The sequence below is a fragment of the Glycine max genome, chromosome 9 (assembly GCF_000004515.6).
Source record: "Glycine max cultivar Williams 82 chromosome 9, Glycine_max_v4.0, whole genome shotgun sequence".
In the NCBI taxonomy this organism is placed as follows: Eukaryota; Viridiplantae; Streptophyta; class Magnoliopsida; order Fabales; family Fabaceae; genus Glycine; species Glycine max.
The window spans coordinates 6,368,847-6,382,312 of record NC_038245.2 but is presented as its reverse complement, the minus strand read 5'-3'; the positions used below and the strand labels follow the sequence as shown (position 1 = coordinate 6,382,312).

The following is a 13,466-nucleotide window of genomic DNA, read 5'->3' as shown; positions in this document are numbered from 1 at the left end:
TAGTTTCATATCATCTATAATGAAATCCATGTCTCCTAATGTTGTTAGAAATTTGACGGTAAAATAAGTGTTGGACTAAATTCCATTAATTTTAAAAGTATAAAAACTTAATTTCAGTAAACAAAACTAGAGGAACTGATTAAAATTACCAATTTGATCAACTATAGGGGCCAATAACACAATTAAACCAATATAATGTTGTATTTATTTTATAGGCGTTTACTTATAATATAATGTTGACCTACATTAAATAATTTTGACCCAAACAAGCAATAACATTGAACATATACTATTAATTTATTATTTAATAATATAATATTGGACTACATTAATTACATTTTATTTAATAATATAATACTTTTGCTATAAATATTCAATTGATCAATATGCTTCCAAGAAACATCTGATTTTAAAGTTCATTGTGACATCTTAAGCTTGTAACCTAGGAGATATGTCAAAGGATACATTCAAATTAGTATATTTGTTTGTGATTCTTGCCATCCAAACTTGTCATGGTATTTGTTTTATATTTATCTCTCTCATTTTCAATTTGATGTTTTACTCAAATATACTCATATCGAAACTATAAACTTAACTTTCTAGGCCTTTCATCCTCACGAGAACCAAATACAAAGGCAGGAGAGGTAAATTATGCTAGATGTGTTAGAGATGGTGATTGTAATCCCTACCCTCCCTATTTGGATTGAATGGGAGCTTCAGCTCGTTGTTATCAGGGTACCTGTTACTGTTATTGGGGAAAAAAAATCAGGTGTGCAAATTAAAACTAAAGAAAATAAATTCTTTGAAGAGAAAGAAGTTTATTTTTTTCTTAGCGAACATCTAGTTTTTTTATTTATTTCATCCCTATCATTATAATATCAATATTATTTCAAAAGACACTATAAATTTTGTTATCAAACATTTTGTATTAGATTCCATCATCGTATCTTAAAATTTTCAACCTAGGAGATATTTCAAAGGTTTGATTCAAATTGACGATTTTATTTGTCATTCTTGCCATATAAGTTTGTCATAGTATTTGATTTATATTTATCTATTTTAAGTTTCATGTGATGTTTTACTCATTTATACTCATATTGAAAGCATACACTTAATTAACTTTTCAGGTCTTTCATCCGTAGGGTCACGCGGGAATCAAATGCAAAGGCAAGAGAGGTAGATTACGCTAAATGTGTTAGAGATAGTGATTGCAATCCATACCCTCCTTATTTGGATTGTATGGGAGCTTCAGCTCGTTGTTATCAGGACACTTTGTTATTGTTATTGGGGATGATTTGAGATTGTAAAAATCAAGGGTTTCAACAATATTGTCTTTGCTTGAATAATAGTGTGAACATACATTATTCATGTTCGAAATATATAAAAGTGAAGTGTAAAGCAAAGTTGTCCTTTGTTCATTTGTGAACATTTTGAGTCTTGTTTAGTTAAATAAAGTTATACATGAGTGAAAACTCTTGTGGAACAAGATTTTTTTTAATATGTGGATATTTTTAGCCAATTTTTAAAAAATGAATTCAATTATTGATAATAGGGAATATCTTCTTGTAGAATTTTGTCTTGTAACAAACATAAAAGTAAAAAAAAAAAAAAAAACATAATACTCCTTCTGGCCGTTCTTGTAAAGAAATGAAAGACAATTCCTCAACAAATTAAACAAATTCAATCACTTTTTTTTATTACCGACTTATCATGCTGACTATTGAAACAAAAGAAAATAGCTACAGATTCATAAAAGCAAAAAACACCAAACAAAGCCTAATTGACATCCAACAACAAAAAAGCTCAAAAAATCATCCAATCCTCATAAACCTTTCGGGACCGATCATAACGAACCTCTACATTCAATTCAACAATAATCAAATTCCAAGAAACATAAGTCAGAACCCAAAACCTTATCCGAAAGCTCGAGTTAAATTTTGTCATTTCCATGACTTTGTTATGTTGCATTTGAACGAAAACGTAGTCTTCCTCGCCATCTTTCAAAACCACTCAATTTAAACTCATCATAATCGAATCTTAAAACGCCTACGTTTTTGCAAACAGATTAATAATCAATTACTATAACAGAGAATTATAACACCTCAACATTCAACATTCTTTTTCTAATTTTCTCATGACTCACACCATTAATCGAGGTCCAAATAAAGTTATTTCTAACAAGCTCCATCAGAAAATGAATTATGAGTCTAACTCAACATTACATAATCAATTTTTAAAATAATTTTTTTTCTTATCTATATAGTTTAACTCATCTTATTCTTAATTGATGCAGAATTTCAATGTATCCCATTTTGTCCACCATTACTTATCATGTGAGATTTGATCTAGGAGTGAACACTATTGAGTAGGTACCTTTTTCAACATCAATCAAGCTAGCACCACCGCATAATAAGCAAAGCCAAGAGCCAAGGTGGTTACAATTCGAACCACTCCCCAACTTCCACCATTGCCAGAGTGACCTTTGCTATACACAAGCCGAATATTCTCCTTATCAGAACTCGAAAGCTTCACCTTCTGCCGCCGCGACGGCAACACATAAGGGTACATAACAGACTCTTCATCGTTGGAATGATCAAGTCCTAGCAAATGCCCTATGTGATGCATCGCTGCACTCTCCAAGTCCAATGCGGTGCCGTTTTCACCCTTTTCACCGGGCAGCTTCCAGTCTTTAGTCGCATCCAAACGTATCTCTCCAGAAACCACATTTGAAGCATTCAATCTTATAATGCTCTCACCCCACACTACATCCTCCACACCTTCATCCAAGTTATAGAACCCTACCTTTAAGTCGGCGCTGTTGTAATTCATCTCTGTCAAGTTTAAACCAGGCACAGATCCCGCCCATCGTGCGAAGGCGTCTCTGAACACCTTCGTCGCGTTGGACGGGATCTTGCTCGCAGGAGAAAACCCGTACGTGAGGTTTCTGTCCGGAAACCATCTCCGATGGTATCTGGACATAGGCCACGACACGTTGTCTTTGGAGACATCGTAGTCAAAGTTCATGTCGGGGACGCCGCACCGCGGCAGCGAGATTTGCTGTAAAGTCTCGTTGGTTAAGTCGCCGGTGATCTTGAGATTGAAGAATCGTTGGTAGGTGGTGATGGCTGAAACCGTTGCCTGGTCCAAATCATCGTTGAATGTGCCACCGGAGGAGGGGAGGTAGCCGAAGTTGGAGAAGTAGTCTTTGATTTTGGAGAGGCCTTTGATTTGCTTCGTTGGTTGTGGAGCAGACTCTTGCTGTTCCACGGTCTCCACGGTTTGATCCCATTGGGAACCACCAATCACTGGGTGGTGCGGCATGAACACTGCTCTGGTTAGAGAAAAACGTGCACCGGATTTGGAGAGGGATTTATCCACAAGGAGAAGGAAAAATAGGAATAATATAGAAAGGTATGAAGAATATGATGATTTCATCATCATCTTATCTTAACGGGGATATTTTCTCTGTGTCAGAGAAATTGAATTTGAGTAGAAGAGTTGAGAGGAAAAATATATATAAAAGAACTCATAAGGGCTAACTTGCCAATGATATACTTCCAGGCTGGAAATGATTCATTTAGTGCATAGATGGCTTTCAAGTTCAAATCAAATGGAAATGCATCTTGTTTAATGTTTATACTAATTGAAAAAAATAAAAAAAAAATGTTCACTTTGAAGATTATAATACTTCTACTTATCTTACAATAAAGCTTTTCGCTTCTTAAAATATTTTATAAATGACTTAAATATATTTTTTATTTTTTAAATTTGGTGTAAGTTTATTTTAGTCTTGATCTTTTTTAATCTTTATAATTTGAAAGAAAAATAAAACTTGTTTTAATCTCCCTCTTCAAAAGTCATTAGAAATTTGGCTTATCTTACTAATAAATTACAACTTATTTATTGGTAACTCACTTTAATTTTACATTCTTATCATCAAAAACCTATCACATGTGTGTTTTTGTTTGAAATTATTTGTTTGTTAACATTACATAGACTAAAAGAACAATAAGTTTAGAAGAAAAAAACAAACTTATCCCATATTTAAATAGACTTGTTCTTTTTTTGACAGAAAATATTAATTAATAATAAAAATAATAAGAAAAAAAAAGTAAAACAACCGTGTGTATAGTTAATAGGTGTTATAAAATAATTAATTTTACTATATATAACATTAAAATTTTTAATGTATATTTAATGAACGAGTAAATTTATACAATAAATTTTGTGACAATTAATTTCGGTGCATTAAATATCTTAGAACAAAATTAATTGTCACAAAATTTATTAGGTAAATTTACATGTGCATTAAATATACATTAAAAAAATTAGTATTATATATAGCAACATTAATTATTTTATAATATAATTAACATATTAGTTCAGTTGATTAGAACATCGTGTTAATAACGTAAAAGGCACAGATTCGAAATGGAAATCCACATAGTGATTGTTAATCCGTAAGTTTACAGGTTATTCGTAAGTTTACAAATTCATAAGTTTACCGGAGATAATTTTGAAAAAAATGAAAAAGTGATAGGTGTACAAATAATTTTCTAGGTGCGTAAAGCAATTGCCGGCAAGTGGCAAGTATCCCCACGTGAAAAGCCTTGTCGGAAACGAGTCGTTGGAAGAGTCAACACTGAAAAGCCTGTCAGAAGAAAAACGAAAAAAGTGCTAAAAGGAGTACAATCTAAACCGTCTATACGTATTGGATCCAACGGTGTGAATTTAATATTGACAATTGTTTCTGTTCAAAAAGTGTGTTTGATTCAATTGCTTGTGTTGTGCATGTGGCTGTGTTTTCACTAACAAGTGGAGCAACATGGATGTGGATTTCCACCAGTTGGTTTTTCAAATGAAAAAAAAAATCTACACTAGTTTTATATTTTATAATTAAAAATTTAATAAATATAGTAGAATCATCCTTTTATATATATAAATTAGATTTTTTTAAATAAGAGTATTTTAAACTAATGTTCCTTCCATCTCTAATATAAGATTTTTTAATTAACTCACACCTTTTAATTGGTTAATATAGTTAGTGACATTAAATTTATTAAAAATTTATATTATTTTGTCAAAATTACTCTTAAAATTATTAGAACTCATAATCTGTTTCTTTTCACTAAATTATTTTTTCACATAATTATTTAATGTATGTTAGTCATATTAAAAGTAAAGTAATTAGGTATATATTTAGGTCAAATGCAAAAGTAGTTATCTTTTTAGTACATAATATTTATTATAAAGTACTTAGACTATTTGGATAAAAAGTCTTATATCTGAGGATGAAGAAAGTATTTTTTAACAAAAATGTTTTAATTATTTTTCTTTGACGAGAGTATTTTTAGAAGAAAAAACTAAACTCCTATCTAATTAGTTGAGGAACTTAATATAATTACACTAACAATAATTTTGTAAGTTACAGTACTTTCAAGCATGACTAGGATAACAAGCAAAGATAACAGTCATCTTGTGTGCAACTTTTATTCATGACAGCAACTTGTTAAAAATAATGTAATTCATCGATAGCCAATTCTACTATGTCAACTTGTTAAAACAAATAACAGTAGAGACTGGTAACCACACCCAACACGGGCCAATTCATCATAGAAAACACAATAGCCATAACTAATCAACCAGAGAAATACTATTAGAATTTTCTCCACTTCCTATATTTTAGTTTGCAAAAAAATTAGATATAATTACCAAAGTTTAAACAATTAGAAGAGATCGAAGATCAATTTAAGGAATTGTCTAGGACAATAAAAAGTATGGCGTTCATTCGAGTGTAACTGAGTTCATTAACCAATAGAGAAATTAACATAGTTTCTTTCTAAATTTATTTATGTAAAATACAGCAAACCATGCAACACACATCAAGTATGCATGCACAAACCCTTTAGGTCTACATATAAAAACTCCAGCCGAGTAGAATTCTCAGTTGAGATCGATGCTTCTTCTGCTTCCTAATTCTAGTATCTGTCTAATGTCTATAATCTTCATATCATTATATTACGAATTAGTTAACTACTCTGCAATTCTTTCGAATCTCACCCTCAGAATCAGTTAGTGGATTTATATTCCCCATCTTTATCATGGCATAGGCAAATTCCATAAAGAAAATTCTCTCATTAACGCTATAAGATTGGACCAAAGGCTTAGTAGTTTCTGTGGCATTATCACTTGAAAAGAGAATCTGGTCAGAACTAAGAAGACCCTTCCAATCGAGCAAGTTCTTGAAGTAGTGGTTATCAAATAGATTCACTGACCCTTGGTCTAGCACACTGGTTGTGTTCTCATCACCGTTTTGTAGGCACAAATTTTGCAATATTCAGTGAGCATAGTGGTTTCTATTGTACTGTCCGGTGCTTCTGTCCCTGAGGAGTTGAACAATCTATTGCTGAAAAAAGTGCACCTTGCTCGTCCAGTAGTGTGGGCACCTAGTGCATATAAATAGATAGATAAACAGATATTGGTAATAATATATTGAATCAGAAGAAGCAAGCAAGAAATGTACTAAGATTTTGCTCCACTACAAAGTAGCTTATCATGTTGAGCAAGAATTAGGGGTCTGGTAAAAAAAAATCAAACCAAATTGGTTTTAAATTATTTTAACTGGTTCCATTTCATATTCAAATGGACAAACTAATTTAGAAAATTGGTTTGAAATCGAACTAATTTCAACCCGTTTTAAAAGGATTCTAAGAATCAAATTGGTTTTAAATTAGATTTTGAATTATTTTTAAAAAAGAAAATGATTTAGGTGAAAATCTATTCGTTTAACTAAATCTATTTTATAGAAACAATTCAGTTAACTAAAGTGATCTAATTATTATTATTTTTTTTCCATTAGTTCGAGGAAAAACTGATTCAGTTTTGGTTTGTTACGTCCAAACCGTGTTTTTGCACTTCCCTTTAAATATCAATAATTTGCTGCATCTACGTGCCCAGTGACATAATGAGAGTCACTCAAGATATATAAAAAGTAAAAAAGAGATATGTTATTATAACTTATAAACTAGTTATTAGCATTTCTCATGATAAGTTTTTTTTTTAATGCATTCTTGATAAGCTTGTATAATTGTCTCTTGTTCTATTTCATTGTACCTGATAAAGTAACAACGTCTTTGAGATCGAGGCCAACGTCATTGAACTTTGAAATGATGGTATCTAGTGTGTCAAATGGAGAAGGAATTGCAAGATTTGCCAGTGTCCCGTTTGAGATTAATCCATCTCTCCGTCCTAGCTGAACATACCAAAAGGGACCCCCACTCTGCAAAAACGTGAATACAATTATGGTAAAAAAAAACACAAACTCAATTAATAGGGAGAAGTCAGTGCCAATTAAGAGGGGGGTTTCATTTTTTATGAATTATCAATATTTAACCATTGAACATACAAGGAGAACAGAATCTCTGGCCGCTATGGCTAATATATCAGCACAGGACACAGCTCCACTGCATGCCCTCTCCACTGAACTTTTGATTGTATCAATAACTTCAAACCCTCTAGCAGAATTCAAGTTAGGAGTAGCAAATTTCTCACTATCTTGGTCTCCATCCAGCAGAATTGAACCATCACAACCCTGAGACCCAAATATATTAATTAGGTAAACAATAAAGTAAAAGAAGAAGAAAATAAGGTTGACAATTCCTACTATATAAATTAATTAGTACAGCACTATATTATATCCATCCAAATGTTTTCTAGCGGAATGGCCAGGTTTCATACATTTCAATATTGGCTATATCCATCCACTAAGGAGTGTTACTATTACTAACAAAATTATAACTGAGACTCACTCCATATTATTAAATTACAAAATTATAAGTGAGATTTATTACATAAGAAGTGAAATCCAAAAAACAAAATTGTAATTTCTTATAATTTCCAACTAATAATAAAGAGTATATTCAAAAGAGCCACTACCTTACTAATATGTCTCTCGTCGTAAAAAAAATGAATAAGTAAATAACTGCCACGTAGACTTACATTTACAAAGCAATCATGGAAGTGAAGCCGAAGCAAGGAAGCACCCATTCGCATCTCATATTTTAGAGCTTTTTGAACCTCTCTCCTAACTATTCTATAAAGATCAGGGCATGTTGTTTTGTAAAAATCCGGGGTCAGTTGGGACCTTACTCCCACACTCAAAATGAAGAAATTCACAAGCCAAAAATTTGCATTAGAGGACCTATTCATTGTCACTTTTGTTGTTATCAACTCAAGATGTGTGTAGCAAACACACCAAACAATGGCTTTATTTATAGCCAAGAAATGAGATACAGCAACTTTTTTTTTATCGATTAATTTGCTGCTTAGTGCTGGATGCAGCAATCTTATCGTATTCAAATTAAGATTTCATTGTAAAAAAGATAATAGATAGATGTTTGAATACTACTGATGACACGTTCACTTGAAAGTGGTTGGTGCCATTCTACTTCTGAAAAATGTAGGCCTCCTATTCAAGTTTGAGAACGAAGAAAAAAATCAAAATCACTCTTTCCTAAATATTTTAAAAATGATAAAATAAAAATTGTCGATTTGGGCAACAACTATGGAGCACTACAAAGTTGTGCACGCATTAAGAATTTATAATTGTTATTTTTTTTCTGAAATCTAATCAATAAAAAAAAAAACACAAGGGTACAGTCATGCTACACTATTGTCTTGTTCCTAATTATTCTTACTTGGTGGGGTGTGATAAATGTCAATTTGTGGAAGGGTATGAGTTACCAGTTGTCCTGGTGTCTCTGGGGCACAAGCTTTTTTTATAGAAGGGTAACAAAGTTGATAATGTTAAAAATGTATACTAGTGTAGCTTGGTTATTGGGCCATCAAACTAATTGTAGGCTCAATTTAATAAACTCAGCACTCCAACGCCATTGAAATTAATAATTCAGAGCTATGCAAACAAGAGACCACCTCTATTGTTGATCCTAGATCTCCACATTTTCTTGATTCTTTTAAGCTAAATTCAGTTTGGTCCCTATTGCTTTTAGGTACATATAATTATGATTGTGAACCATGTATATATATCATGTTTGTGTTTCAATTTGCACATATTCTAAACACAATGTCTTTCTTTAGGATAAAAGCTTGTGTCTATCTGTCTATCTATATCAAAGTAATAAAAAAATTATCATAAACAAAATATTGAAACTAATGATTAAAATTTATTAAATTACTTTTTAGTTAACTTTTTTTCTCACAATGTTCTAACCGATCACAAAGCTAACAAAAAATCAGTCCCTGGCTAATACGTGAGCAAGTTACATCAGAAAATGCTTATCCGTGCTGTATCTTCATTAAAAAAACAAAAAAAAAAAAAAAACAGCGTGTTTGGATTTATGTTTTAAAACCACGTCACAACCTAAAATAACGCAGAAGCTACAATACAATGTGTCAAAACAGCACGGATCATTATGGGCATTTGAAGCGATGCTAATCCAAATACATAATATCCCTTGCATAGAAAGCCAACTTAACCGTTCCCTAAGAATGAAGTCTAGTACAAAACAATGGTAGATGGTGTTATATCCCATGTTAAAAGATTCAATGACTTAACCACACAAAACAAAATCTATTTACAAAGGCATCCGCACCTATTAAACCTCAAATTGGATCAAATGAGATCATATGAACTCATCAGCAACAGAACATATGCAGTCAAACAACATAAACTTGACAGGATAAATTTTGTAAGAATTTTGAACTACTTAGAAATTTGAGAAGGAAAAAGAGCTAAAAGGAAATTGAAGCAGCAGATAATATCAACTTTAGAATTCTGCAGTGCAAGCATATTAGCAGAACATCTGCCATCCAATGAGCTCTCACATACCCTGCAAACCTAATATGTTAACTGTCAATATTTGAAAGAAACAAGAAAAAATCTTCAAACAAGCAGCTAATAAAACAAAACAAATGAATGGTTTTGCCAATTACACAGCAAAACCAAACTGAGTAGTGTCAAACTACAAGAGCACAATCCCACCCCACTCCTTTATTTTTTCTAAGAACACTCAAGTTTCTTTTCCTTTCTGTACTTTGGGATGCAAACAGAAACCAAGTAATTCACAAGTGTGTTCTTACTGAAATCTACACAAGCAAAAACCAAACACAAATGCCAAAATCACAGTAAAAGGAAAGAAGACAAATACACATTCTTTAAGTCAATTAAACAAAGTATGAAATACATTATCTTCATGACAACTGGTTTCTGCTCTTGCCTTATATTGTCATGGAACTGAAATAGGGATTCAGTCAGCAGCTTGATACAGGAATGGTTTCAGTGGTTTGCTGTTGGGGGTGGCAAAGCTGAGAAGGATGATGGTTGGCATTTCAATGTCTTTTGGTTTCTTTTTCTTTTTTTCATTTTCATTTTTAGTATCTGAAAACTCTTGTATTTCTTTTGGCAGGTGGCTTATGGTTATCACAATTATGACCCATCTGGTGGGTGGCTTATGGTATTTTCACAAGTTTCATTAGCACAAAAATGATGTGGTTAGTTGAGTAAGCTCAAAACAGAGATTTTTTTTCCTGTTTTCTTAGTACAAATTTTAAAAATCAAAACAAAGTGCAAACAATGTGATTTGCATGCAATTATTTGGGACAAAGAAAATGTTTTCCCAAAGTTCAAACCGATCACAAAACATGTGAACAAGTCAAGTCAGCCCTGGCTAACATGTGAGAGTTAGGTCTTACCCCTGCTGGCCAGTTAGACGTTAGTCCTGTATCTTCATAAAAACTATGCCTTGCATTGAAAGCTAACTTAACTGTTCCTTAATAATGAAGTCTACTATTAAGCAAAAGTAGATGGCAATATATCCCATGGGAAAACATTCAATTAACCACTAAAAAAATCTATATAGATAAGCATACACACCTATTAAACAACGAATTGGATCAAATGAAAGATTATATGAGCAAATGTAGCCAGCCAGCCATACTCATCAGCAAAAGGACATATGTGGCCAAACAGCAATAAAAACTTGATAGGATGAATTTTGTCAGAAATAAGAACTACTTATACATGCAATCATGCATAGAGAAAGAGAAACTTCAGAAGGAAATAGAGAAAATAGGAAATTGAAGCAGCAGACCATAACAAGTTAACAACTTCAGAATTTTGCAGTATAAGCATATTAGCAGAAAGTCTGCCATAAGATGGGCTCTCACATACCCTGAAAACCTAATATGTTAATTGCCAATATTTGAAAGGAACAAGAAATAATGTTGAAACAACAAGCTAATAAAACAAAACAAATGAATGGTTTTACCAATTACATAGTGAAACCAAAACTGAATAGTATCAAACTACAAGAGCACAAGTCCAAGTCCAGATGGTTTCAAGGCACTACGAATCCTATAATTGTACAAGTAGTAGTGAAGCTGTCCATCTCCTGGTCCAAACTTGAGTTCTTTGAGGAAACTCTCATTGTGCATTACATCCAAGGCATTGAAAACATCAAAATCCTTTTGCTTTGCTACAATCAGCACATCATTCATCAACTGGGTCAGCGGAGTTTTGGTGGAAACATTATAATAAGAATAAGCAGCTTTCAAAATTGAGTAATTTTGATTTCCAAGGATGGAAGAAGGAAGAGTATAGAAGCTGCAGAAGTCTGTGATCTCATGATTCTCTGGACTCTCCACCAAGAAACTATCCACCACATTCTCATTGGGAAGAAGCCAATGTTCAACATCATTTTCATCAAAATCAGGTGCAACAACAAACTGGCTCAAGTAGTTCCTAAGCAGCCGAGTAACAGCAGGGACATCCCGAAGCTCCATTTTCCTGAATCCAGGAGTAACCGTTGAATCAGGCAATTTGTAAAGCTTTATAGTGCGGCTCATCGTCATCCTAGCACCAAGCCTTGAAAACCCAACATCAATTAGCTTCTTCGGATTCAACGATCGGTGCCAATATTGACAAGTCGTGATTGGCGTTGGAAGAACAACTCCAGCCGTATAGGCCGCCTGCCAAATATTCTCCAAATGAACCCTCCTGGTGACCTCCTTGATCATAACAGGTGCAAGTCTCTTTGACCTGAGCTTCTTATGAACACACAAGAAATTGATCTCGGCCATCTTCACAACCTCCTCATTAACCCTGATCCTGGCGGGGATGCCACTGATGAAAGCAACCAACTTCTTCGACGTCTTGGCTCTCACGCCAATGTGCCAACTCTGGTAATAGCCCGGAACACGCAACGCCCAACTGAGAAATTCCTTGGAATAGTTGAACCTGAACATGTTCTCATCATCCTCAACATAGTTATTCTTGAGAAGGGCATAAACCTCATCACAGATTTCCTCAGAGTCCATGTCACATGTTGTCCACTCATAAGCACTGGGAAGGTTGTAAGGCTCCTGCTTAACCTCGGACAAAGGTGTCGGGGGCTCAATCGGGCCCTCGGGCAAACTTGAGTCCCCAACATCCTTGTATTGCCCCACAGGCTGAGTTTCCCAGAACTTGTGTCTCTTACCAAGAGACATTGAATCTTGGAAACTTTGCACAATGGTTTCCAACGACGACGCGTTGTTGGAAACCGCCAAGTCTCTGTCAACAAGATCTGATTTTGCATTTGGAGACCCAGATGGAACACTGCTATCACCCATTATCAATTATATCAAAAAAACCCAACTCTGCAGAAATATCAAATCAAATAAAAATAATAATAATAAAAACACAACCCTGACAGTGAAAACGAGATTAACTGAATTCGAATCCAAATTGAAACAGAGAAACAAGAGGATCTTGATCCGGTGGAAACAGGAGATGAAACAACAATGCAATAAAATTATGAAAGGTGGAAGAGATTAGAGAGTGAATGAAAATAAGATTAACTCACTGTGTGTGGGCGGAAAAGATGATTCGGATCGAAGGAGTGGCGAGGGTGGATTGGAATAATAAGGGTTACTTGGTGCGATAGCGAAAGTATCTATGTGATGAAGAGAAGGGCTTCCGAGATGCGTGTGGAAAGAAGCATTGGGGAAGACGAAGGTGCGGCACGAGTGTTTTTATTATTATCTGCTGCTTCTCCCTTGCCACGGGTTAACCAAGGACTCGTTCGGTCATTCTTCGGGCTACCATGTATTATTTACTATTTAGGCTTTGCAGTAACAAATTACTAGTCCCCAAAAATAAAATAAAATAAATACAATATGCATCTGTAAAAAATATAATAATTATTGTGAGATTATTTTATTATTATAATATTATTAATTTGATACTAAATTTTATTTATGTAGATTAATTTGATATTAAGTTATAAAATTCAAACTTAATTTGTCATTAAATTATTTATAGGACTAATTTATTACATTGTATACACATTTAAAAATTAAATTTGAATTTTTTATCTTTGAAGGATTGATATAGACACTTTCGAGGTGAATTTTATTATTTATCGAATGTTTTTTTAATATTTGCAATTTAGTATTTTTTTTCTTTTTGT

General features: G+C 33.2%; 3 protein-coding genes across 3 annotated transcripts; all 3 read right to left on the bottom strand.

Moving 5' to 3' along the window:
* Nucleotides 1-2,051: 2,051 nt before the first annotated feature.
* On the bottom strand, nt 2,052-3,607 carry LOC100801104 (metalloendoproteinase 1). The gene has a single exon (XM_003534879.5). It carries the CDS (start codon nt 3,439-3,441, stop codon nt 2,389-2,391), a length of 1,053 nt encoding a protein of 350 aa, XP_003534927.2. The 5' UTR covers nt 3,442-3,607; the 3' UTR covers nt 2,052-2,388.
* A 2,566-nt stretch (nt 3,608-6,173) lies between these two features.
* LOC100789628 (peroxidase 59-like) lies at nt 6,174-8,243 on the bottom strand. Its single transcript, NM_001369181.1, has 4 exons — nt 7,999-8,243; nt 7,406-7,591; nt 7,114-7,279; nt 6,174-6,446 (listed from the first exon to the last, which is right to left on the bottom strand). Exons 1-4 carry the CDS (start codon nt 8,206-8,208, stop codon nt 6,283-6,285), a joined length of 726 nt encoding a protein of 241 aa, NP_001356110.1. The 5' UTR covers nt 8,209-8,243; the 3' UTR covers nt 6,174-6,282.
* A 2,879-nt stretch (nt 8,244-11,122) lies between these two features.
* LOC100789104 (glycylpeptide N-tetradecanoyltransferase 1) lies at nt 11,123-13,087 on the bottom strand. The gene is made up of 2 exons (XM_003533724.5): nt 12,861-13,087; nt 11,123-12,654 (listed from the first exon to the last, which is right to left on the bottom strand). The coding sequence occupies exon 2, from the start codon at nt 12,625-12,627 to the stop codon at nt 11,323-11,325; it is 1,305 nt and encodes a 434-aa protein (XP_003533772.1). The 5' UTR covers nt 12,628-12,654; nt 12,861-13,087; the 3' UTR covers nt 11,123-11,322.
* Nucleotides 13,088-13,466: the final 379 nt, after the last annotated feature.

Bases quoted from the DNA above. Each gene is read 5' to 3' on its own strand.
- LOC100801104 (XM_003534879.5), bottom strand. From the start codon at position 3,441: ATGATGATGAAATCATCATATTCTTCATACCTTTCTATATTATTCCTA.
- LOC100789628 (NM_001369181.1), bottom strand. From the start codon at position 8,208: ATGAATAGGTCCTCTAATGCAAATTTTTGGCTTGTGAATTTCTTCATT. The intron at 7,592-7,998 runs GTAAGTCTACGT...TTTGGGTCTCAG, and splicing joins TCCATGATTGCTTTGTAAAT to GGTTGTGATGGTTCAATTCT. The intron at 7,280-7,405 runs GTATGTTCAATG...ACGTTTTTGCAG, and splicing joins CCAGAGATTCTGTTCTCCTT to AGTGGGGGTCCCTTTTGGTA.
- LOC100789104 (XM_003533724.5), bottom strand. From the start codon at position 12,627: ATGGGTGATAGCAGTGTTCCATCTGGGTCTCCAAATGCAAAATCAGAT.